At 38.5% G+C, this 23,770-nt stretch overlaps 1 protein-coding gene and 1 pseudogene across 3 annotated transcripts in view; both read right to left on the reverse strand.

Moving 5' to 3' along the window:
• abr (ABR activator of RhoGEF and GTPase) overlaps nucleotides 1-23,770 on the reverse strand; it is a 230,510-nt gene that overhangs the window by 117,521 nt on the left and 89,219 nt on the right. For all 3 annotated transcript variants that reach the window (XM_061961987.2, XM_061961988.2, XM_061961989.2), the window contains 3 exons: nucleotides 20,532-20,630; nucleotides 15,066-15,251; nucleotides 6,547-6,654 (listed from right to left, as the gene is read on the reverse strand). In XM_061961987.2, the coding sequence (XP_061817971.1) occupies nucleotides 6,547-6,654; nucleotides 15,066-15,251; nucleotides 20,532-20,630 (393 nt within the window). The remainder of the gene's footprint in view (nucleotides 1-6,546; nucleotides 6,655-15,065; nucleotides 15,252-20,531; nucleotides 20,631-23,770) is intronic.
• On the reverse strand, nucleotides 13,400-14,825 carry LOC140679018 (uncharacterized; annotated as a pseudogene).

Genomic DNA, 23,770 nt, shown 5'->3' on the forward strand with positions numbered 1-23,770 from the left:
TGTGGGTCGCCCCTGCAGGACGCGGCACCTGAGCGGCCACACAGGTGCCTTTCTCCTCCCGACAGCCAAGCGGCCTGGAGCAAATGTTACCTTGCGAGTTTACACTGCACATATGCAACGTTTCAGTTCATGGACATCGAAGCAAGAGGAGGAAAAGGTAATTAGACATTATTTATTTCTAAATGATTGTAGAATCCCACGAAATGTAAGGCGACATAGCATTGTAGTGAGCTACAATGGTAACATGTCGAAATGTGAATCACGTCGTGGTACGTCAGTAGCTAATCAAATACTAATGATAATGGATTACATTTATTTAGCGCTTTTCTATCGAATTGATAAGGGGTCCCCAAACTACGGCCCGCGGGCCGGTTACGGCTCGCCAAAGTCCAACATCCGGCCCGCTGGAAAAAAATATTTTGTATTATTATTTTCAATCTGTCTTTTCTAATCCATTTTTTGGTGTCCCCTAGCCGCTCAGGCTAATCATATTGTCTAAAAATGCATTTCCCTGTATGACTTATATCGTCTAAGCTGTTTTCATGTGATCTGATTGTTACATTCTTATTTCAGAGGCATGACCATTTCAACAAAGACGGAATAAACAACCTCTGGATTCATGGAACTTCTCTGCACACAAATATATTAATTGGAATATTCAATCAATTTCACATAGAAACATTGTGATTAGTATTTTCAACAGTGTGTTGAAAACAACCTTTTTTGGCTCAGAAAGGTTCCTTATGTCTTATTATTCATATACTTTCAATACTTGTCGGTGTGTAATTCCAGACATAGATGTAAACATTAATGAGACAACAATGAACATTTTTCAACAAGTGAACCCACTTGAAAATGATGGCAACTATGGAATAGACATTTTCACTTCAATGCTGCACTTTATTCAGTGAACATGGGAATTATAAGGTTTATTAAAATGTTTTCTTTACTTGTGCAGTGTATTCTGCAAATTAACATTTTGTAAAAAATAAATAAATAAGGAACCTGTTATACAGACCTGTATGAAGTTGCCCACTTTATTATTGCAAATATAAAAATAACACTTCAGTGCCCCTCCCGAAAATCTCCGGGGCAACCATACTACCGAATTTCCCCCGATTTTTACCCGGACAACAATATTAAGGGCGTGCCGTCATGGCACTGCTTTTAGCGTCCTCTACAACCTGTTGACGCGTCCGCTTTTTCACCATACAAACAGCGTACCGGCCCAGACACATGTTGTACTGTATTTTTCGGATTATAAATCGCAGTTTTTTTCATAGTTTGGCCGGGGGTGCGACTTATACTCAGGAGCGACTTGTGTGTGAAATGATTAACACATTAGCATAAAATATCAAATAATATTATTTATCTCATTCACATAAGAGACTAGACCTATCATATTTCATGGGATTTAGCGATTAGGAGTGACAGATTGTTTGGTAAACGTATAGCATGTTCTATATGTTATAGTTATTTGAATGACTCTTACCATAATATGTTACGTTAACATACCCGTTGGTTATTTATGCCTCATATAACGTACACTTATTCAGCCTGTTGTTCACTATTCTTTATTTATTTTAAATTGCCTTTCAAATGTCTATTCTTGCTGTTGGCTTTTATCAAATAAATGTCCCCAAAAAATGCGACTTATACTCCAGTGCGACTTATATATGTTTTTTTCCTTCTTTATTATGCATTTTCGGCCGGTAAATGGTAAATGGGTTATACTTGCATAGCGCTTTTCTACCTTCAACGTACTCAAAGCGCTTTGACACTATTTCCACATTACGGCGTGGCGCAGTGGAAGAATGGCCGTGCGCGACCCGAGGGTCCCTGGTTCAATCCCCACCTAGTACCAACCTCGTCACGTCCGTTGTGTCCTGAGCAAGACACTTCACCCTTGCTCCTGATGGGTGCTGGTTAGCGCCTTGCATGGCAGCTCCCTCCATCAGTGTGTGAATGTGTGTGTGAATGGGTAAATGTGGAAATAGTGTCAAAGCGCTTTGAGTACCTTGAAGGTAGAAAAGCGCTATACAAGTACAACCCATTTATCATTTATCATTTAACCCATTCACACACACATTCACACACTGATAGTGGGAGCTGCCATGCAAGGCCCTGGGTTCAGTCCCGGGCTCGGGATCTTTTCTGTGTGGAGTTTGCATGTTCTCCCTGTGACTGCGTGGGTTCCCTCCGGGTACTCCGGCTTCCTCCCACCTCCAAAGACATGCACCTGGGGATAGGTTGATTGGCAACACTAAATTGGCCATAGTGTGTGAATGTGAGTGTGAATGTTGTCTGTCTATCTGTGTTGGCCCTTGTGCCTTCCGCCCCAATGCAGCTGAGATACGCTCCAGCACCTCCCGCGACCCCAAAAAAGGGACAAGCGATAGAAAATGGATGGATGCATGGATGTTTACTGCGATGAGGTGGAGACTTGTCCAGGGTGTACCCCGCCTTCCGCCCGATTGTAGCTGAGATAGGCTCCAGCGACCCCGAAGGGAATAAGCGGTAGAAAATGGATGGATGGATGGGCATGGATGTTTACATTTATTTTGACGGCACATTTTATATTCTTGCCAAACTGTCTTTTAACATATACTTGTTTGGACAGCTAAAATGTAAACAAATAAGCTGAACATATGCCTTGTATGACACCTGGCTTAAGTTTATTGCACAAACCCCTTACCATTGCAAATATTAAAACAACACTGCCATTGGTTTGTGCTGTAAAAAAAAAAAGTGTTTGTGCTGTTAAGTTTGTTGTTATTCCAAAATAGATTTTCTGACAGGTGATGTCATCCAGCCCCCCCACCTCCTCAAAATCTTCCCAAACTTGTCCCAATTGTTGAATATTTTTTGGGTCCAAAATTATAGTTTAAGTTAATGTGTTAATATTTACACCTAGCCCCAAACCTAAATACAATAATCACAAACAAAAACATTGTGTATCACAAACGTTTGGGGAGATTTTGACAAAGTGTGTGTGATAATAGGGGCTGGATGACATTACTAGTCAGAACATGTATTTTAAAATAACTTAAAAACCTCAACGGTAGAAACATAAATGTTCACAGCACAAACGTATTGCAGTGTTATTTTGATATTTGCAATAATAAAGTGGGCAACTTCATACAGGTCTGTATAACAGGTTCCTTATTTATTTATTTTTTACAAAATGTTTAAACAAAATGTTAATTTACAGAATACACTGCACAAGTGAAGAAAACATTTTAACAAACCTTATAATTCCCATGTTCACTGAATAAAGTGCAGCATTGAAGTGAAAATGTCTATTCCATAGTTGCCATCATTTTCAAGTGGGTTCACTTGTTGAAAAATGTTCATTGTTGTCTCATTAATGTTTACATCTATGTCTGGAATTACACACCGACAAGTATTGAAAGTATATGAATAATAAGACATAAGGAACCTTTCTGAGCCAAAAAAGGTTGTTTTCAACACACTGTTGAAAATACTAATCACAATGTTTCTATGTGAAATTGATTGAATATTCCAATTAATATATTTGTGTGCAGAGAAGTTCCATGAATCCAGAGGTTGTTTATTCCGTCTTTGTTGAAATGGTCATGCCTCTGAAATAAGAATGTAACAATCAGATCACATGAAAACAGCTAAGACGATATAAGTCATACAGGGAAATGCATTTTTAGACAATATGATTAGCCTGAGCGGCTAGGGGACACCAAAAAATGGATTAGAAAAGACAGATTGAAAATAATAATACAAAATATTTTTTTCCAGCGGGCCGGATGTTGGACTTTGGCGAGCCGTAACCGGCCCGCGGGCCGTAGTTTGGGGACCCCTTATCAAGTCGATAGAAAAGCGCTAAATAAATGTAATCCATTATCATTAGTATTTGATTAGCTACTGACGTACCACGACGTGATTCACATTTCGACATGTTACCATTGTAGCTCACTACAATGCCATGTCGCCTTACATTTCGTGGGATTCTACAATCATTTAGAAATAAATAATGTCTAATTACCTTTTCCTCCTCTTGCTTCGATGTCCATGAACTGAAACGTTGCATATGTGCAGTGTAAACTCGCAAGGTAACATTTGCTCCAGGCTGCTTGGCTGTCGGGAGGAGAAAGGCACCTGTGTGGCCGCTCAGGTGCCGCGTCCTGCAGGGGCGACCCACATGAACATGTTGCATTGAAAGTGTTCTTATATTCTCCGCTGAAGCCCTCAAATTATGAAGTGGAGCTCCCACCTCGGTTAAGCTACTTGTCGGCAGACATTTTGTCCACAACTTGGCTTTAAAAAAAAAAATAAAAAAAAAAATAAAAAAGACTTCTGAAAAGGGGCGGGGATTATTGGTGACCGGAACCGGAATGCAACATCGCTCACACACACTAGTAAGATGCTCTTACACACACTGCTAAGATGCTCCCATACATACTGGTAAGATGCTCTTACACACACTGGTAAAATGCTCTTACACACCCTGGTAAGATGCGCTCATACACATAACTGAAATCTTTGTACACATATTACTGAAATTGTTGTCTCTCACACGGACGTGTAAAAAGCACACACACACACAGGTGAAATCCGTTTATACATACTAGTGAAAAATAATTCCAGGTGTGTGTGCGTGTGTGTGTGTGTGTGCGTGAGACAAAAACATTTCAGTTGTGTTTATAAGAGTGTTTCAGTAGTGTATGTAAGAATATTTCAGTAGTGTTTATAAGAGTGTTTCAGTAGTGTATGTAAGAATGTTTCAGTAGTGTTTATAAGAGTGTTTCAGTAGTGTATGTAAGAATGTTTCAGTAGTGTTTATAAGAGTGTTTCAGTAGTGTATGTAAGAATGTTTCAGTAGTGTTTATAAGAGTGTTTCAGTAGTGTTTATAAGAGTGTTTCAGTAGTATATGTAAGAGCATTTCAGTAGTGTTTATAAGAGTGTTTCAGTAGTGTATGTAAGAGCATTTCAGTAGTGTTTATAAGAGTGTTTCAGTAGTGTATGTAAGAGCATTTCAGTAGTGTTTATAAGAGTGTTTCAGTAGTGTATGTAAGAGTGTTTCAGTAGTGTTTATAAGAGTGTTTCAGTAGTATTTATAAGAGCATTTCAGTAGTGTATGTAAGAGCATTTCAGTAGTGTTTATAAGAGTGGTTCAGTAGTGTGTATAAAAGAAAAACATTTCAGTTGTTTATGTGAGAGCATTTCAGTAGTGTATGTAAGAGCATTTCAGTAGTGTTTATAAGAATGTTTCAGTAGTGTGTATAAAAGAAAAAGATTTCAGTTGTTTGTGTGAGAGCATTTCAGTAGTGTATGTAAGAGGTAATTCTGAATAATGTCCCTAACGGCCCCTCATAGAAAAGTGTGAATGCTCTTGAAGCATGCACATGGCGATTTATCGATGCTGGAAAACTTAATTTTAATTTATTGTCTGTTAATTGACTTATCGAATATAGGCCCTGGCCAAGTAATAAGTACAATACTTCCAGTATAAACAGGGGGCAACAAAATAGATTCAGCTAAATGGCAAATACTACTCCTTCACGAGGCAACACATCGTAGCCTATACACTACTACCATCTAACATCTTGGAATTGCAACTACATGCAAAGAATGCTTGCAAATGAAACTCTGAAGTTTAGGAAATCAATATATAACAACTGAACACCACCGTTATCAATATCACCTCACTGTTAAATTTGTGAATATTTTTGTATATATTATTTAAGAACATTTTACAAATACATGAACAAACAAGTACTGAAAATTGGTATCGTTGAGTACCGGTATTGATTCCCAGGTACCGGGAATTGGTACCTTATTGATTCAAATGTGAAAGGTGCCCATCCCTAGTTATATGGAACAGCCAAAATGAGCTTTTGTATCCTGTAGCCTGTTTTAAAAAAAAAAGTTGTATTATAATTTATAAAGCAAATAATCTATTGCCAGAATGTGTTTGAGTCTAGAATTGTGTTGAATCCAGAATCAATTTTGATTCGAACGGTGAGTTGTTATAAGAGTCACATCCACAGTGGTTGTTTTGCATAAAATTCTACCACACTAAACCATTCAATATTCCAGCTTACTTTGAGGCTTACTAAAGGTTGAATGTACAGGTGGTCCTTATTTTGTGGTACAATATTTGGTGGTTAAGAACCATTTCTGTGCATGTGGCAGAAGAATACAGTATATATTGTACACAGTCATATTAGTCATACGTAGTCACACTCGCTACACTAAGGAAGGACAACATCCCTTGTTCCCTTTTTTATTATTATTTAATTGTATTGTTGTATATTATTATTTTATGAATGTATTTTCTAATTTCTTCATCTGTGAGTAACTTAGGTGTTAAGTAACAGTTTTGACTTACACTAGAGTCAACCTGCATCACTAGCGTGTCATCTGAGTACCACATGTAATGTATTTAGCATATTACTCAGCTGAAATGTTCGTGAATACCTATTTTTAAAGTTGACAAATAATTGGGTAATTCTTGCAAGCTTCTGAAAACCTTGGAATCTCTCTGAGGTATTATTACAGTCCTAAGGTACCTCTGATATCTTCTGGAACTGGCTGTTGGCCTGGTTGCACTTTTCTGCCGTCTCAAGTGCCACCTTGTAGTTGTCAACAAAGGCCTTGTAAACTCCCAACTGGCTGGCCTGGGACAAAAAAAGGGGGACAATGGGGATTAGGACATCTGGTCTTTATTGTTTCATGTCGAACGAAAACACAATAAACGGGAATATGACATCATAATTGTTTGATTTATTACCATAAAAGTATTTACATACAGTGGGACCTCTTAAGTCAAATGACCTTGAGTCCTATAATTTTGAATATAAACAGAATTTTAGGGAAAAATATGACACAGAAGTTACACACATGAAACCCCAGTTCTGCAAGATCTCTGCGAATCTCACAAAATCCTCTGCAAAAAAACTTGCCTTTCCTGACTGCTTAGTACAATATGGCTGGTCCATAATAATATCAAAAGCAGATGAGTATAGAGAGGTTTTATGACGGCAACACTGTTTCAAAATACAATTCGGAAGTTGAACAGCTTCTCAAAACAAATTTGGCTCCACTGTATTATTTAGAGATAGGGTGAGAAGCTCTGCCATCCGGGAGGAGCTCAAAGTAAAGCCGCTGCTCCTCCACATGGAGAGGAGCCAGATGAGGTGGTTCGGGCATCTGGTCAGGATGACACCCAAACGCCTCGCTAGGGAGATGTTTAGGGCACGTCCGACTGGTAGGAGGCCGCGGGGAAGACCCAGGACACGTTGGGAAGACTATGTCTCCCGGCTGGCCTGGGAACGCCTCGGGGTCCCACAGGAAGAGCTGGACGAAGTGGCTGGGGAGAGGGAAGTCTGGGCTTCCCTGCTTAGGCTGCTGCCCCCGAGACCCGACCTCGGATAAGCGGAAGAAGATGGATGGATGTATGTATTATTTAGTAGGGCAGAAGAGTACAAAGTGTGGCTCAGGGGCCATTTTCGGCCCGCAGCTAGTTTTTTACTATACTTTTTTATATCTCTTATTTTTATTTATGTAGATGTAGATTGTGCACACTTTCTATGCGGCTAGTTTTGGGGCAGCTTGGTGTATTACCTTGTTCTGATAACTTGCATTGATTACAATCAGACAGGATTCACAGTAGTGCTAATAAGTTGCACAACTTCGAATTTACATAGTGAAGGAACAAATTAAGACCTGCTCTCTTTCCAATACAACTTGAAAGTGGTAGGTTTTTAGCTTCGTATTTGTCATGCTTCCATACTCGCTTTTATACACTTTACAAGAAATACATTGGAGTTAACTCCGTAGCTTGCTAGCTTTTATGCGCTAGTTTTCTGAGACTAATTTTGTTAGCACAAGCAGGATGGACCAGCACTTTTATTGTGAAGGCCGGAACTGTGCTGTCGGTCTTTACAGCTTTGACGGCCGGTACGGGAAAAGAGTCTGTTGAGATAAAAAGTGCCTCTCTCATTCCTGCCGGTCGTTTTTTTTTCTTCATACTGCGCTCGAAACAGCAAAATATGAAAAATGTGTGTTTTTCATATTGTGCAGTACCTTTGGAAACCCCATGGGGATTGCGGACCCCCACTTGAGGACCTCTGATCGAGAAGACCGCAGACAAAACAACTTATTTTTTCTCTCAGTTCATATGTTTCCATGCAATTGCATTTTCTTAATAACAAAAACAGCGACTTGTCCAGGATGTACCCCGCCTTCCGCCAGAATACAGCTGGGATAAGCTCCAGCCACCCCTATAACCCCGAGAGGGACAAGCAGTAGAAAATGGATGGATGGATAATCACAAGAACAATTAATGTGAGTAAACACAACAAGGAAATAGTAAGTCAAAGTTTATAGCCCAATATGCACAAGCTAATTACAATCTCATATTGCCTCTGTGCTGCAGTTCTTTCCTTCACATTTCCTTCCTTTTTTCCTATTTATTAACAATCCTAGTCGGCCACACAAGTCACGCATTGTAAACCAAGCTTTAGACTGGCGCCAAATGAATATGCATCACGCTGTAAAGGCTTGCATGTGCGTCATTTTCGAGCAGTACATTTGGATCCAACTGAATAGAGGGACTTCTTTTATTTTCCTTTCCTTCCTCTTCCCCTAAGATTGCAATGTGGAAAATCAAGTCCTATTTCAGATTTTAAAGCGGATACTTTGATACATACTTCATTAAACCAAACCAGAGAACCAAGCATGAACGCATTAAAACATTCATGATGGCTGTGTTAAATCATCCTTAACTTTATTCTACCAAGGATTTTGTAAATTGGATGATGCAGTTAAATCCCAGGCTGCAGCTGACACCCCTTTTTTAACATGTGACAAAAGTGAGATAAGGCTGAGCTGTCTTCTATTCCAAGACTGTTTTCACTAATGTTGCCCCTTTGTGTTCCTCGGGTGGCGAACATGCTGCTGACAAGAGCAACAGGGGACAGGCCAACCAATGACTGTGCCATCTGCACTGTGGTTCTGCCTCTCTGACTAAACGATACACGCCGCCACTTGATACGCCCGAGCACACAGCACAGATGGGGGCTGAAGACTACACTAATGGGTGTCGCGTCTTCAGAGGTCACAACTGCGAGGAGGTTGACGTACCGTACGAGATGTGTGAGAAAAGTTCCAGCACTTCTTGATCGCTTTTTTTGATGTTGGAGCATCCATTGTCCACTGCAAGTTTGTGTTACAGGGCCAGATAATCAACCAGCAGTTCTGAGAGACATGCTACAGCGTTTGCTTTGCTCAGTGCGCGAGAAGAGGCGAGAGTTGTGGCAGGACAGCTCAAGGCTGCTGCACCAAGGCAACGCGCCTGCTCATAGTCCCTTACGCATACAACCGTTCAAGGCTGAGAAAACATTTCCAAGGGAGACCAGCTTTCATAACGTAGACGACATTAAGATGGTCGTGACGATGTAACTGTAGAGCTGTCACACTCCCCCTCGCAAGCACACAAGCACAAACACTCAAAAAGACAGCTGTCTAAGATCATCCTTACGTGTCGATCTCACTGCTTCACAAACATTTGTACTAAACAGAACTCAACATCAAAAATAACAACAGGGTGGTTATAGTTAGAAACGATCGGGATTGGGGCCGATATTTGCCTTTTTAACTGTTTTCTCCCATAGCCTTGTCCCATTGTTTACAGGACTAATTACTGTACTCTCGTGAACATTTCCTTCACAAGGGATGCACGCTCAGGGAAACACAATTACATTTCCATATTTCTTGTTACGAACATGCAGGAGTTGTCTGAATTCCCGGAGGGTGCTTGTCTTGGCAGAACACCAACTCGAATTTGAGAGCCACCTGTAACGAGCACTTCACCCAGAAGTCGCTTATAACTCGTATGATAGCCAAACTGTAGCGACATTGTTATTGTAAGAACGAACACTGAGGAACTCTTTTTATAGCGTATTAACACATCGACGTGCTTCGGTATTAGCCATAAAAGTTGACTACGGAAAGAGATAAGCTAGCTTTTACGACAGCAAAAACGTGTTTGAGTTTGTAATGCACAACACTAATTTGTATTGACTGAAAAACATTATCATATTACAGTATCTGTAAAGTATTTGCCCACATTTCATGTTTTGTTTGTACACAGTTAGCCAGACAGCTGTGGGTGACTGTAGTTGTAATAACACGTATGACATGCTGCATGTATCATGATCGATATTAAAATGTGACTCACTCGATGCACAGTTGTGCGTTTGGTCCGGCTGGCCGGGGACATTTTTTCTGGTTTATTTGGGGTAATCACGGCATTTATGTCGAAATAGTTTGTCTCCAAATTCTGCATTTGCAGTTTCGTGTCACGCCGACCTCACTCTATCGACTTCTGTCGGCTCCAATGTTTTACCCTCTTCTTCATACTCGCTTCGAGGAACAACAGTTCATCCTTCCTTCGTATATTCAGCTTCAAAAAGATAAGGTTGTGAATCCTCATTTGTTCAAAAATAGTTGTCTTCGTTGTCTTTTACCGGGTCTGCCATCACAATCATGCCTTTGTTTCCGGAAGTAGGAACACAAAGTTGTTGCCAGAAGTCGGATGTTTGCTTTTATGGAAACAAATCAAGAAGAAGTCAGCCCCAAAAATTACAAAAATGATCAAAATACGGTAAATATATTCTACATATTACATATTGTTATGAATGTGTATTTTACTACAAAACCCCAAACCAGTGAAGTTGGCACCTGTGTAAATCGTAAACAAAAACAGAATACAATGATTTGCAAATCATTTTCAACATTTATTCAGTTGAATATACTACAAAGACAAGATACTAAACGTTCGAACTGAGAAACTGTTATTTTTTGCAAATATTAGCTCATTTGGAATTTGATGCCTGCAACATGTTTCAAAAAAGACTGAGAAAGTTGAGAAATTCTCATCAAACACTTATTTGGAACATCCCACAGGTGAACAGGCTAATTGAGAACAGGTGGGTGCCATGATTGGGTTTAAAGCAGCTTCCATGAAATGCTCAGTCATTCACAAACAAGGATGGGGCGAGGGTCACCACTTTGTGAACAAATGAGTGAGCAAATTGTCGAACAGTTTAAGAACAACATTTCTCAAAGAGCTATTGCAAGGAATTTAGGGATTTCACCATCTACAGTCCATAATATCATCAAAAGATTCAGATAATCTGGAGAAAGGCCAAAAACCAACATTGAATGCCTGTGACCTTCAATCCCTCAGACGATACTGCATCAAAAAACAAAATCAATGTGTAAAGGATATCACCACATGGGCTCAGGAACACTTCAGAAAACCACTGTCAGTAACTACAGTTTGTCTCTACATCCGTAAGTGCATTTAAAACTCTACTATGCAAAGCGCAAGCCATTTATCAACAACACCCAGAAACGCCGCTGGCTTCCCTGGGCCCAAGCTCATCTAAGATGGACTGATGCAGAGTGGAAAAGTGTTCTGTTGTCTGACGAGTCCACGTTTCAAATTGTTTTTGGAAACAGTGGACGTTGTGTCCTCTAGACCAAAGAGGAAAAGAACCATTCGGACTGTTGAAAGTCAAAGTTCAAAAGCCAGCATCTGTGATGGTAAGGGGGTGTATTAGTGCCCAAGGCATGGGTAACTTACACATCTGTGAAGGCACCATTAATGCTGAAAGGTACCCCAAACACACGTCAAAAGTGGTAAAGGAATGGCTAAATCAGGCTAGAATTAAGGTTTTAGAATGGCCTTCCCAAAGTCCTGACTTAAACCCCATTGAGAACATGTGAACAATGCTGAAAAGGAGTCCATGTCAGAAAACCAACAAATTTGGCTGAACTGCACCAATTTTGTCAAGAGGAGTGGTCAAAAATATAATAATAACATATGTTGCCATCCAAGCAACGTCTTTTTCATGGACGCCCCTGCTTATTTCAGTAAGACAATGCCAAAGCACATTCTGCACTTGTTACAAAAGCGTGGCTTCATAGTAAAAGAGTGCGGGTACTAGACTGGCCTGCCTGTAGTCCAAACCTGTTTCCCATTGAAAATGTGTGGCGCAATATGAAGCGTAAAATACGACAACGGAGACCCCAGACTTTGGAACAACTTAAGCTGTACATCAAGCAAAAATGGGAAAGAATTCCACCTGAAAAGCTTCGAAAATTGGTCTCCACAGTTCCCAAACGTTTACTGAGTGTAGTTAAAAGGAAAGGCCATGTAACACAGTGGTAAAAATGTCCCTGTGCCAACTTTTTTGCAATGTGTTAAATAAAATAAAATTAATGATTAATGATTATTTGCAAAAAAAAACATTTTGTTTCTCAGTTCGAACATTAAGTATCTTGTCTTTGCAGTCTATTCAATTGAATATAAGTTGAAAATATTCTGTTTTTATTTACGATTTACATAACGTGCCAACGTCACTGGTTTTGGGTTTTGTACATTATGTACAGTATATAGACTTGCAGTGTGTATATAAAACGTTCATGTAGGGTTTTGAAGTTGTTTTAGAGGGCTTTGAAGGCTACAATGGTGACCCCCATTAGCCGCATCTTTCAAGCGTTTTTCATCATGTTTAAAATCCTAAAAAAAAATTGTTTTCTTGTTTCTCATAATGATTGTGAAAGGAAGCAATTTTTTTTTTTTTCTTTTTTTTTTTTTTTTTAAGTGCAGCCCTTTAACTTTGACAGCCAGAGTTTGCAGTCTAGCTATTGGAAATGTTCATTACATACATTAAACAATGAAAAACATTATTTTATTGTTAATAATAATATAATAATTTAAAACATATACAATTCTTAACTGGATGTTAAGTTACTGGAGGATTTTAGGCACAATAATAAACAGTGCATCAGCAAAGTATTTATAGCACTTCACTTTTTCCACATTTTGTTGTGTTACAGCCTTATTCCTAAATGGAATTAATTCATTTTTGCTCTAAAAATTCTACACACAATACCTCATTAATGACAATGTGAACAACTTTAAGAGATTTTTGAAAATGTATTAAAAATAGAAAAGTAAGAAATCACTTGTGCACAAGTATTTACATATTCTGCTCAATACTTTGTTGATGCACCTTTGTCAGCAATTAGAGCTTCAAGTCTTTTTGAATATGATGCCACAAGCTTGGCACACCTATATTTGGGAAGTTTCGCCCATTCCTCCTTTGCAGCACCTCTCAAGCTTCATCAAGTTGGATGAGAAGGGTTGGTGCACAGCCATTTTCAAATCATTCTACATATGTTCAATGGGATTACATTCTGGGCTCTGGCTAGGCCACTCAAGGACATTTACAGAGTTGTCCTGAAGCCATTGCTTTGATATCTTGGCTGTGTGCTTGGGGTCGTTGTCCTGCTGAAAGATGGACTGTCGCACCAGTCTGACTGAGTTCAATAGCGCTCTGGAGCAGGTTTTCATCGAGGATGTCTCTGTACATTGCTGCATTCATCTTTCCCTCTATCCTGACTAGTCTTTCAGTTTCTGTTGCAGAAAAACATCCCCACAGCATGATGCTACCACCACCATGCTTCACTGTAGGGATGGTATTGGCCCGGTGATGAGCCATGCCTGTTTTCCTTCAAACATGATGCCTGGCATTTACGCCAAAGAGTTCAATCTTTGTCTCATCAGACCAGAGAAATTTCAAGGTGTATTTTGGCAAACAGCAGGCTTGTTCTTTTTACTAAGCAATGCTTCCGTCTGTCCACTCTACCATACAGGCCTGATTGGTGGATTGCTGCATAGATGGTAGTCCCTCTGGAAGGTTCTCCTTTCTCCAGAAAGGAAAGCTGTAGCTCTGACAGAGTGACCATTGGGTTCTTGGTCACCTCCCTGACTAGTGCCCTTCTCCCCAAATTGCTCAGTTTAGACAACCAGCCAGCTCGAGGAGGAGTCCTGGAGGTTCAAAACTTCTTCCATGTACGGCTGATGGAGGTCACTGTGCTAATTGGGACCTTCAAAGCAGCAGATATTTTTTTGTACCTTCCGGATATGTGCCTCGAGACAATCCTGTCTCGGAGGTCTACAGACAATTCCTTTGACTTCATGCTTGGTTAGTGCTCCGCCATACACTGTCAAGAGTGGGACCTATATATGGACAGGTGTGTGCCTTTCCAAATCATATCCAATCAACTGAAATTACAACAGGAGGACTCCAATTAAGCTGAAGGAAAATCTTAAGGATGATCAGTTAAAACTTTTGAGCTTCATGGCAAAGGCTGAATGAATGTACTTGTGATTTCTTAGTTGTTGTTTTTTTAAATCAATTTGCAAAAAGCTCTAAAAAAAAAATTCACATTGTCATTATTAGGTATTGTGTGTAGAGTAGAATTCTGATGGCAAAAATGAAATTATTCCATTTTGGAATCAGGCTGTAACATTGGGGACCTGAACAGAATTGGATTTTTACTTTATTTTTGCCATTATATCCCTGTCTGTGATGGAGCAGGAAGCAGCTAGGAATACGTTTGCGGTAAAATTTCACATGAAGTGCCCTGTCATTCATTAATTGACATTTTATATGTGCTTCCTCACGCAAAACAGGTGCCCTGCTGATTGCGGGGCCCTACGCACAGTGCATGTTCAGCCTGGCTAAATCCTAACTGGACTCTAAAGTCAGAACATGTTTATATATCCACTCCAAATAACAAATCTTTGTTCATCCATCAATACCAGCAACGTGTGGTAAAGTCAAAACAATTACATGCACTTCATCTAGATGGCAGAAAGTAACCTGTTGCTAATCATGCATTTTTATTTCCTGTTGTGCTGGTAGATTTTTCTAATGTAAAATATATGCCTTGGCTATATTTCTTACACAAATTTTGATAAAAGCATTGATCAAACAACATACCTAATAGTGTACTTTTGTGCAGTAGTGTATGTGATAAAACACTGTTACATTAGTATTTTCTGCCATATTAAATGAATATGCATCTGTATTGTTGAATAATGTATTGTTATTTTCTCCTAAAGCCAATTATCCATCACTACACCAAATGACAAAAGATGAATTAGAGAAATTCACAACAAACAACTCAGTCAAACAAACCAACTCACTGGAGCTTAAATGACACTCACCAGTTTCTGGAACAGGTGTCCCACAGTGACCTTCTCATCCCACTGCCTGATGTTGGGTAGGAGAGCATCATAGAATTCTTTGTGAATCTCAAAGATGTCCTGGATTTTGTAGAAGATGGTCTCTATCTGCTGGATGGTCAAGACGGGCTGTGAGGTGGTGGCTGTGGCCCTCAGGGGACGCATGGGCTGCACACAAACATTACAAAGACGCATTCAGATAACAATGACACTATAAAGTTACTTCATGCGATTGATGTGACAGTCATTCGAATGTAACAGCTTAGTACAGACAAGTAGCACAGTGTGAAACTAAAGTGTAATCACACACTGTTTATAGACATGCTCTCGATAGCTGAGGAAGTGGGAAACAAATATGTTGGCCCACATGAATGACAATGTGTTTTTCACTCTAAAGGCTCTAAGTGGAAACTGAGCCTATTTACACAGTATTACTGGACTTCTTTGCATACTTCACAATTAAATACACAATGAAACCAATACATAATGTCAAACTAAAAATAGAGGATGTCAGTAAAAGTGCAGTATGCAGTAAGAACTTTAGCATATGACTTTTGAAATTGCTGTGCTCACTAATGTGAGTTCATTAATCCATCCATCCATCCATTTTCTACCGCTTGTCCCTTTTGGGGTCGCGGGGGGTGCTGGAGCCTATCTCAGCTGCATTCGGGCGCAAGGCGGGGTACACCCTGGACAAGTCGCCACCCACACAGCAAAATACACATTTAATGAGATCCAACACAAGGGCTCTATCAATGTGTTTGCCTTGACGGCAAGTAAAGTCCTGTAAGCCACTACATTTTGCTTACACAACTCTTGCATGTATGATTTACTAGTAAACACCTTAGTCTAACATCACCACAATTGTGCATCAATTATGTATGCAATACGGGGCCTATTCTTCCATGTGCTTAAGTGAAAGAAGATGTGCACTTGCGCGGGTTCTGGCATCACAGCATTCTCTCCATCAACTTAAGTCTATCAATGCGCGCCTCCATGCACACTCTGGTTGGAGCGACCATTAAATCTGGCCTACTAAGTATTCTCCCATCGACTGTTGTTCTTACATGCTTCTGAGGCTGGAATAAGTCCCGCGCCCCTGGAAGGTGAAATATTAGATTGCACTTGAAGTTTGGTTGTGTGTACACCACACATAATAAAATGATACACTTCCAGAACGCCGGGGACGGCGTGGTTCGGTTGGTAGAGCGTCTGTGCCAGCAATCTGAGGCTTCCGCCATCCTAGTCATGTCCGTTATGTCCTTGAGAAAGACACTTCACCCTTGCTCCTGATGGGTCGTGGTTAGTGCCTTGCTTGGCACCTCCCACTATCAGTGTGTGAATGTGTGTGTGAATGGGTGAATGTGGAAATAGTGTCAAAGCGCTTTGACTACATTGAAGGTAGAAAAGCACTATACAAGTATGACCCATTTACCATTCATCAAATCTATTCTGATCACCTCAATTAAGACACCTGGAAACATCTATTGAGATGATGATATAAGGACCATAATGACATTTTGAATTTAAAAATCTAAAGTACATAATTTACCTGCTGTGTCTGTGCGGATGTGGAAGAGAAGGAGGGCGCAACGGCAGGGCAAAAAGCACAAAGCGACCGAGCATTTCATCTGGACCATGAGTTTTTAATTGATAAAGATTGATCAAACTTTATAGATAACGACAAATTGAGTGTTCACTTGGGTTCATTTCCGGTTTATATGACATCATGGGAGTTCACTTTCCGTAATAGACACAGTAATGTGTTTATATAAGTTAATATTGGGGTATGTAGTTTCTTCTTTGGGGGAAAAATGTTTCTTGTATTCATGATAGCATTTTATATAGCTAACAAGCTATCGCTAGTCAGTGTGTTTAAGTGCAGTTATCAATCACATTTTTTATCGCGGTTATCATTGTTACCGTTTGGCATAACATCCCCGGTTATAATAAGTGAAACAAAGTTTTATCAACAAATTATTATTCACATTCAGCCATGAAGAAAAGGCTGTTGCCTGTGCATACATACACTGCATCACCATGGCAACACATGTGACAAGCACTAAATGGGATGATAACGTATTTACTTTTTTTTTTTTTTTTTGTCATGTCCAGCTTCTCAGGCAAATCATATAGTTGATGTAAACATCAGAAGAAAGCCATTTCTGCGCAAATGTCACAAAGTATCCCGCTTACATTACGCCAAACAGCACAGAGACAAGCCTCAAAACTTCTGGAACAAAGTAATTTGGAGTGATGGCTTTCTACTGGCGACTCGGCCATGCATCCCATTTTTCTTCAAGTGCCTCCTTATTGTGCATCTTGAAACAGCCACACCACAATTTTTCAGATAGTCCTGTATTTCAGCTGAAGTTATTTCTGGATTTTTCTTTGCATCTCGAGCAATTTTCCTGGCAGTTGTGGCTGAAATCTTTGCTGGTCTACCTGAATCCCTCATTTTGTACTTCTTAATCAGTGTTTGAACACTGCTGATTGGCATTCCCAATTCCTTGGATATCTTTTTATACCCCTTTCCTGTTTTATGCAGTTCAATTACCTTTTCTCGCAGATCCTTTGACAATTATTTTGCCTTCCCCATGACTCAGAATCCAGAAACATCTGTGCAGCACTGGATGAAAGATGCAATGGTCTGTCAGAAGCCCAGAAACTCACTGACCTTTTATACACACACATTAATTACAAACAAACAGGTCACAGGTGAGGATTGGAACCATGATTAGCCATTCAAACCTGTTTGTGTCAACTTTTGTGCATGTTATCAGATCTAAGTCACTGGGGTATGTAAACTTTTGATCAGGGTCATTTTGGTACTTTCTTTTGTCATTTTGATTTAAAAAGAGTAAACACAGTTGTTTGCCAATAAATAGCTTCACACAACCATTAAGCATGAGTGGAAGAAAGGTTTTTGTGTTATCATTCATATTCTCTGAAGAATGGCCAAGAAATCAGAAATTCTCCCAGGGTATGTAAACTTATGAGCACAACTGTACGTACCTACATACATACACACAGATTTCACCATGTATATACAAACGTACACACACACATACACGCGCACCCATACATACACACATATAATTTAACAGAATAAAAAATGTATAAAATAGATCATTAAAAAATATAAATAAATAAATAAATAAATAAGGGCGGATAAAAACACATCTATTTCATGGAATATAACGACATTCGCAAGTGGTAAGAAAACCCAATGCTCCACGATTTTAAAATTTACAAAAACATTAGTTTTTTTTTTGTTTTTAATTTCATTCATTCAAGGTTAAACAAAAACAATCCACATAAATAAATAATGAAAAAAAAACGGAAAAAAGTAAAATATCTGCCCCCTATTCAGAGAGTTCAAACATTTGTTGTTTAACTCAAGCACCATTTAGGCATTTTTTCTATAATCATAACATACATATTTCATAACACACAACAAAATAACTAAACATGGAAACAATAATTTACTCAAAATCATATCTTTTCATCATCATGATTTTTATAAAAATGTTAAATACAGTAGGAGATTTGCGGTAAATTGTTTTGTTCCCCTGTCAAAATTGTTCCATAAATTAACACCTTTGGTTGAAATGCTCCATGCCATTGTTCATGTTCTAAATTTCAATGCATCAAAGAGCTCAGTTCCTTTTAGATTATAATTACTTTCTCTTTTAACAAATCTGTTTTGAGGGTTGTTTGGTAAAATTTGCATATGTGCTTTGTACATGATTTTTAGAAAATTATACTCTACCAATTTATTCCATTTCAGTAAGTTTAACTGTCTGAATATTGGGTTTGTGGGCTCCCTGTATGCCTTTTCACATATGATTCTTACAGCTCATTTGGATTAAAATATGTTTTACAGGCACTATCCCACACTTCAATACTGTATATCAGGTCATCAGTGAATTATACAAAATACACAATGCTTTTTGATTAAGAAATTCATTCACTTTGTGTAAAATAGAAATAGTTTTAGATACTTTGGCCTTTGTATAAATTATGTGATTTCCATGACAAATCTTCATCAACCATAAATCACCCAAAAACTTGATCTCTTGTGTTCCTTGAACTACTTTGACATATAATGAGGCATAAAAATACAACACTTAGTTTCATCAGTATTCAAGAATACTCTATTTACATCAAACAATCTTTTAATCTTGATCATTCGTTTTCAACCACCTCTAACACAGCTTTAAAATGTTGTCCTTAATAAAATTAGGTTGTGTCGTTCACATATAAAATACACTTTAACAGTTTGGAAACCATAGCAATATCATTGAATAACTTAGCAATTCATTCAGAACTTTTACCTAATTTACGCATGGCAGGGTGTGTGTGTCAGCCAGCTGAGTGGGGGAAATACGAAGAGAAACGTGCATAACTCCAAGCGTGTAGAAAAACACTTAGCGAGAGAATAGGGCCATTAAAGTAGTGTAAAATGTGTTCTGTATTGCTGCTGTAATTATGACAAGTTATTGTGGATTGTATTTCATATTGGTGAATTTTTACTATTGAAATTTTATTTAGAATAACTTAATTTCAACATGCGTATCACAAAACTCAGTAAAAAGAGAAAAACGTTGTTTTTGAACAAAATAATCCATCCATCCATTTTCTACCACTTTGTCCCTTAAAATAATATAAAAGTATCGGTTTGGGCACCGTTTAAGCATCGACAATTTGGCACTGGTATCGAGTAATACGTTGAGGAGTGGAGAGGGCCACAGAAGGACAACAACCGAGCAGCAGACTGAACCTTTCTGCTCAGACTGTACACCATTAAAGTTATATGAAGGCCTGATGTCCACAAGTGGGGCCTGATCTCACAGCCCAACACCGTGCAACCCAGAGAACACCAGACTAGCAGATTTGTCATGGATGAGGGCATATTCACACTGGACACATGAGACAGACGTGACAAAAGTCTGGAGACGTCATGAAGAATGGCAGTGGGTCAGTGATGGTCTGCATGGGAGACATATCCTAAGACGATTACACATTTCCTAGCCCCTAGCACTTAGCCAGAGGAACCCTGAATGCCTTCAGGTACTAGAATTATATCCCCATTGTCAGACCATATGCTGGTGCAGTGTACCCTAGGTTTCCTCTGATGCATGACAGTAAATGGTAACTGGTAATGGGTTATACTTGTATAGCGCTTTTCTAACTTCAAGGTACTCAAAGCGCAATGACATTGTTTCCACATTCACCCATTCACACACTGATGGCGGGAGCTGCTATGCAAGGCGCTAACCACGATCCATCAGGACACAACGGACGTGACAAGGATGGCAGTAGCTAGGGATCGGTTGGACCAGGAACCCCCAAGTTGCTGGCACGGCCGCTGTATCAACCGAGCCACGCCGTCCCACAGTGTTCGTCCTCACGTGGCTGGAGAGAGTGTGTGTGCGTGTCTCTTACCAGTAGCAGAGCCTCCAGTTGGTTGATGTAAATCTCCTCACTGGCCAGAAAACCAGAAAGCACAAGTTTCTTCATCTCCAGTCCTTTCTCAATGTCTCCCTGTACAACAAAAAGTAAAGTAATAATTTAATATGTTTGTGTTTTATGAGAAAATGTGTATGCAGTATTCTCTGGCTCACTGTACTTCAGTAAAATGTCATAGTTTTTAATGAATATCATCAAAATGTCCCATAAATACCATTCAAATTAGATTGCTGTTATCCTATGACACATTATACTTTATATATTTTTGTATTCATCTTTAGCATTGTCTTGTTCATAAAATATGTTGTTGTGGATTCATCAGATGCATATGAAAGTATAAAAATTGTAAATATCTGTACTGAAAAAAGGATGCAAATAAAATTACTAAAAAAAGTGAGACAATCCAGTTGTGATTAATTCAATGATAACCTAGATAAATGAGAATATTCAAAGACACTTTATTGATAAAGAATAAAGACTGTTCTTTCAGCTCTACTGAGTTGAAACAGTTGAAAGCAATAAAGCAAAGGGTGCATTTTTTAATGGAGGTTAAAGAGCAGATTAATCATTAACATAGTCAGAGTCTTACAATTGTGTTCAGTGTACCAGCGATAAGAAAAGGAAGGAGCTGTGATGTTGATGTTTTAACCAGCTCACAGCAATACTTATAGTATTCACACATGGCATTGTGCATTTAAAACAACATTGTCATGGTATTTCACTGGTGTTGCTGGTGAGATATTTAAAGTGACAGTACTTTGATTTTAAAGAGATACACATATATTGAAGGGTATGTTGTACAACAGATCTTTCAAAATTAGCATAAGTGCAGGATACAAAACTTATTGAGCCCTAAAACATTTGGTAATATGTCACAATATTGTTTCCCATACATTTATGTTCAGGTTGCAAGATATATACAATATAAATGACATAAAATTGGCCGACGGTAGCGCTTTTAATACTATCGTTATATTGTGATAATGCATGTTGATGACACACCAGCAGTATCCTGCAAAATTTGACCGCGACAAGCAAACAAAGGCGTCCTCAACATAATGTAGCGTCCTTGCGTCTTCCACAGTGTAGTTTTTAAACTACTAATCCTCATCTCCGAGGCACAACAACTGAGTTTCTTTACACGTACTATTAGCACTGGAGGACGAGAGGGCAAAGAATCGCTAAACATGCTACACTACACAGTGCAGTAAAAAAACAAAAAAGCATAGCTAACCGCTAAGCCAGAACATTTGAATGTAAATGGATGGGGAGATACAGTACATAGTAATATCAACAGTAACGATACAAAGTATGGTATCAGTTTACGGTCGATACTACAGTGATTAGATCGATATCTGCATTTATCTGCTTTCTTTTGTGTTTCAAGTTTAGTTACATATACTGTATGTATTGTTGCATTTGAAACAATTGTACTGTTGATAATAGAGGTAATTATTGGTATAATTCATTATCAATAGTGCTATTGCTATTGCTATTGCTCCGGCCCGGTTGAGCCAAATAATAATATAAATCTATTTAATGAAGTCAAATACAAATAAGGCAACAAAAGAAGTATGCCACACTTCTCTTTTGTAAAGTACAACATATGGGCATCTACATCAACAATATGATTTGCCTGAGTAGCTGGACAGGACAAAAATAAATAAATAAAGATCAATATAATTAATTATCAACAGTTTTGCTGTTTTTGGTTATTGTTTCCAAACTCAGGAAATAAGAGCCTATAATAATTGTTGCTTTTGTTTAATTATTTCGCACTATTGTTGGTTGGCGGTTGGTTGGTGTCAGTTTATTTCGAACATGCATACAATTACAATGTATTACATCACATATTTCCAGTTGTTTCATTAAGGTATGTCCAAAAAAGAGTAGGAAGAAGCAGAATTTATTTAATCCTACCCCTTTTCATATCAGAGCAGTTTTTATACAACAGTGTATAAATAAATAAATAAATGAATATACAATGAGTAAGTGAATAATTATTAAATAAATACATAAACATTAAAGTTCTCAGAAATAAATATTAAAATAATGTATTGTTCATCAATGAGATTAATGAGATTATTTATATATTTTTTTTAAATACGGTTCAAGATATTTATTAAGATTCTTCTTCTTTGTACTTTATGAACACTTTGTGTTTAAACAGTTTCTTCAACTGTATCACATTAGTACATTGATTTCCTCGCTTAATATATTCAGTTATTTAATTCCACATACTGTTTTGCTAAAGGTTTGAAGGTGTTGTACATGCATACAAATGTTTTAAATTTGATTTTCCTCTAAGGTTATATTTCTCCTCTTTTGTTGAGAGGAATTGTTGTACATGCTTGGGTAGCAGGTTAATATAGTTTGCTTTGTACATGTTATGTTGGGGTCGCATGGTTATGCGCAGGTCATTTCCCCAAGATGCAAATGGACATCCGAAAGCAGTGTGTAGGTAAGAACATTTTTTTATTCTAATAAATAAATCAGGCCAGAATACAAAAACAGAACAAGCGTGCCGATAGCACGGGAAGCTTTGGTAAAGCTAAAGGAAAAGCTTAGCACAGGAACAGGAACAGGAACAAGAAGCTAGGATTTACTAACGTAACTGTTGCGTGAAGCAAACAAAACAGCCAGACCGAGTGTGGCAGAAAGCAGGAATAAATAGATCTCTGATTAATGCCCGGGAGCAGGTGAGCGTCCCGAACACTAATCAGAGGCAGGTGAAAATAATCAGCACCCATGGCAACCAAGAAACACAAACCCAGGGGTGCTGAAACAGACCTAGGAGTCTTAAACTAAAGCAAAACATGATCCGGGCTACGGATCATCACAGTACATAATTTTAGGTATTTGCAAATGTCAATTAAGTCATTAAATTTCAGTATTTTTGATTCAATACATAAAGGCTATGAGTGTTCTCTATATCCAACATTATGTGTTATCCCAACTGATCTTTTTTGTAACAGTGTTAATGAATGAAGCATACTTTTGTAATTATTTCTCTATAGCTCTAGACAATAACTCAGATATGGTAACAGGAGCGAGCAGTAGACTTTTTCTATAATCTTTTGTATTTAATAATAATAATAATCTATAACAATAATTGAAATTGTTACAGCTCTGTACAGTAGGTGGCGGTATACATCGTAACACACCCCATATGCCAGAGAATAAGAAGACGGCGTAGAAGGGATCAGTCTTGCTAA

The sequence above is a fragment of the Nerophis lumbriciformis genome, linkage group LG09 (genome assembly GCF_033978685.3).
Source record: "Nerophis lumbriciformis linkage group LG09, RoL_Nlum_v2.1, whole genome shotgun sequence".
NCBI classification, from domain to species: Eukaryota; Metazoa; Chordata; class Actinopteri; order Syngnathiformes; family Syngnathidae; genus Nerophis; species Nerophis lumbriciformis.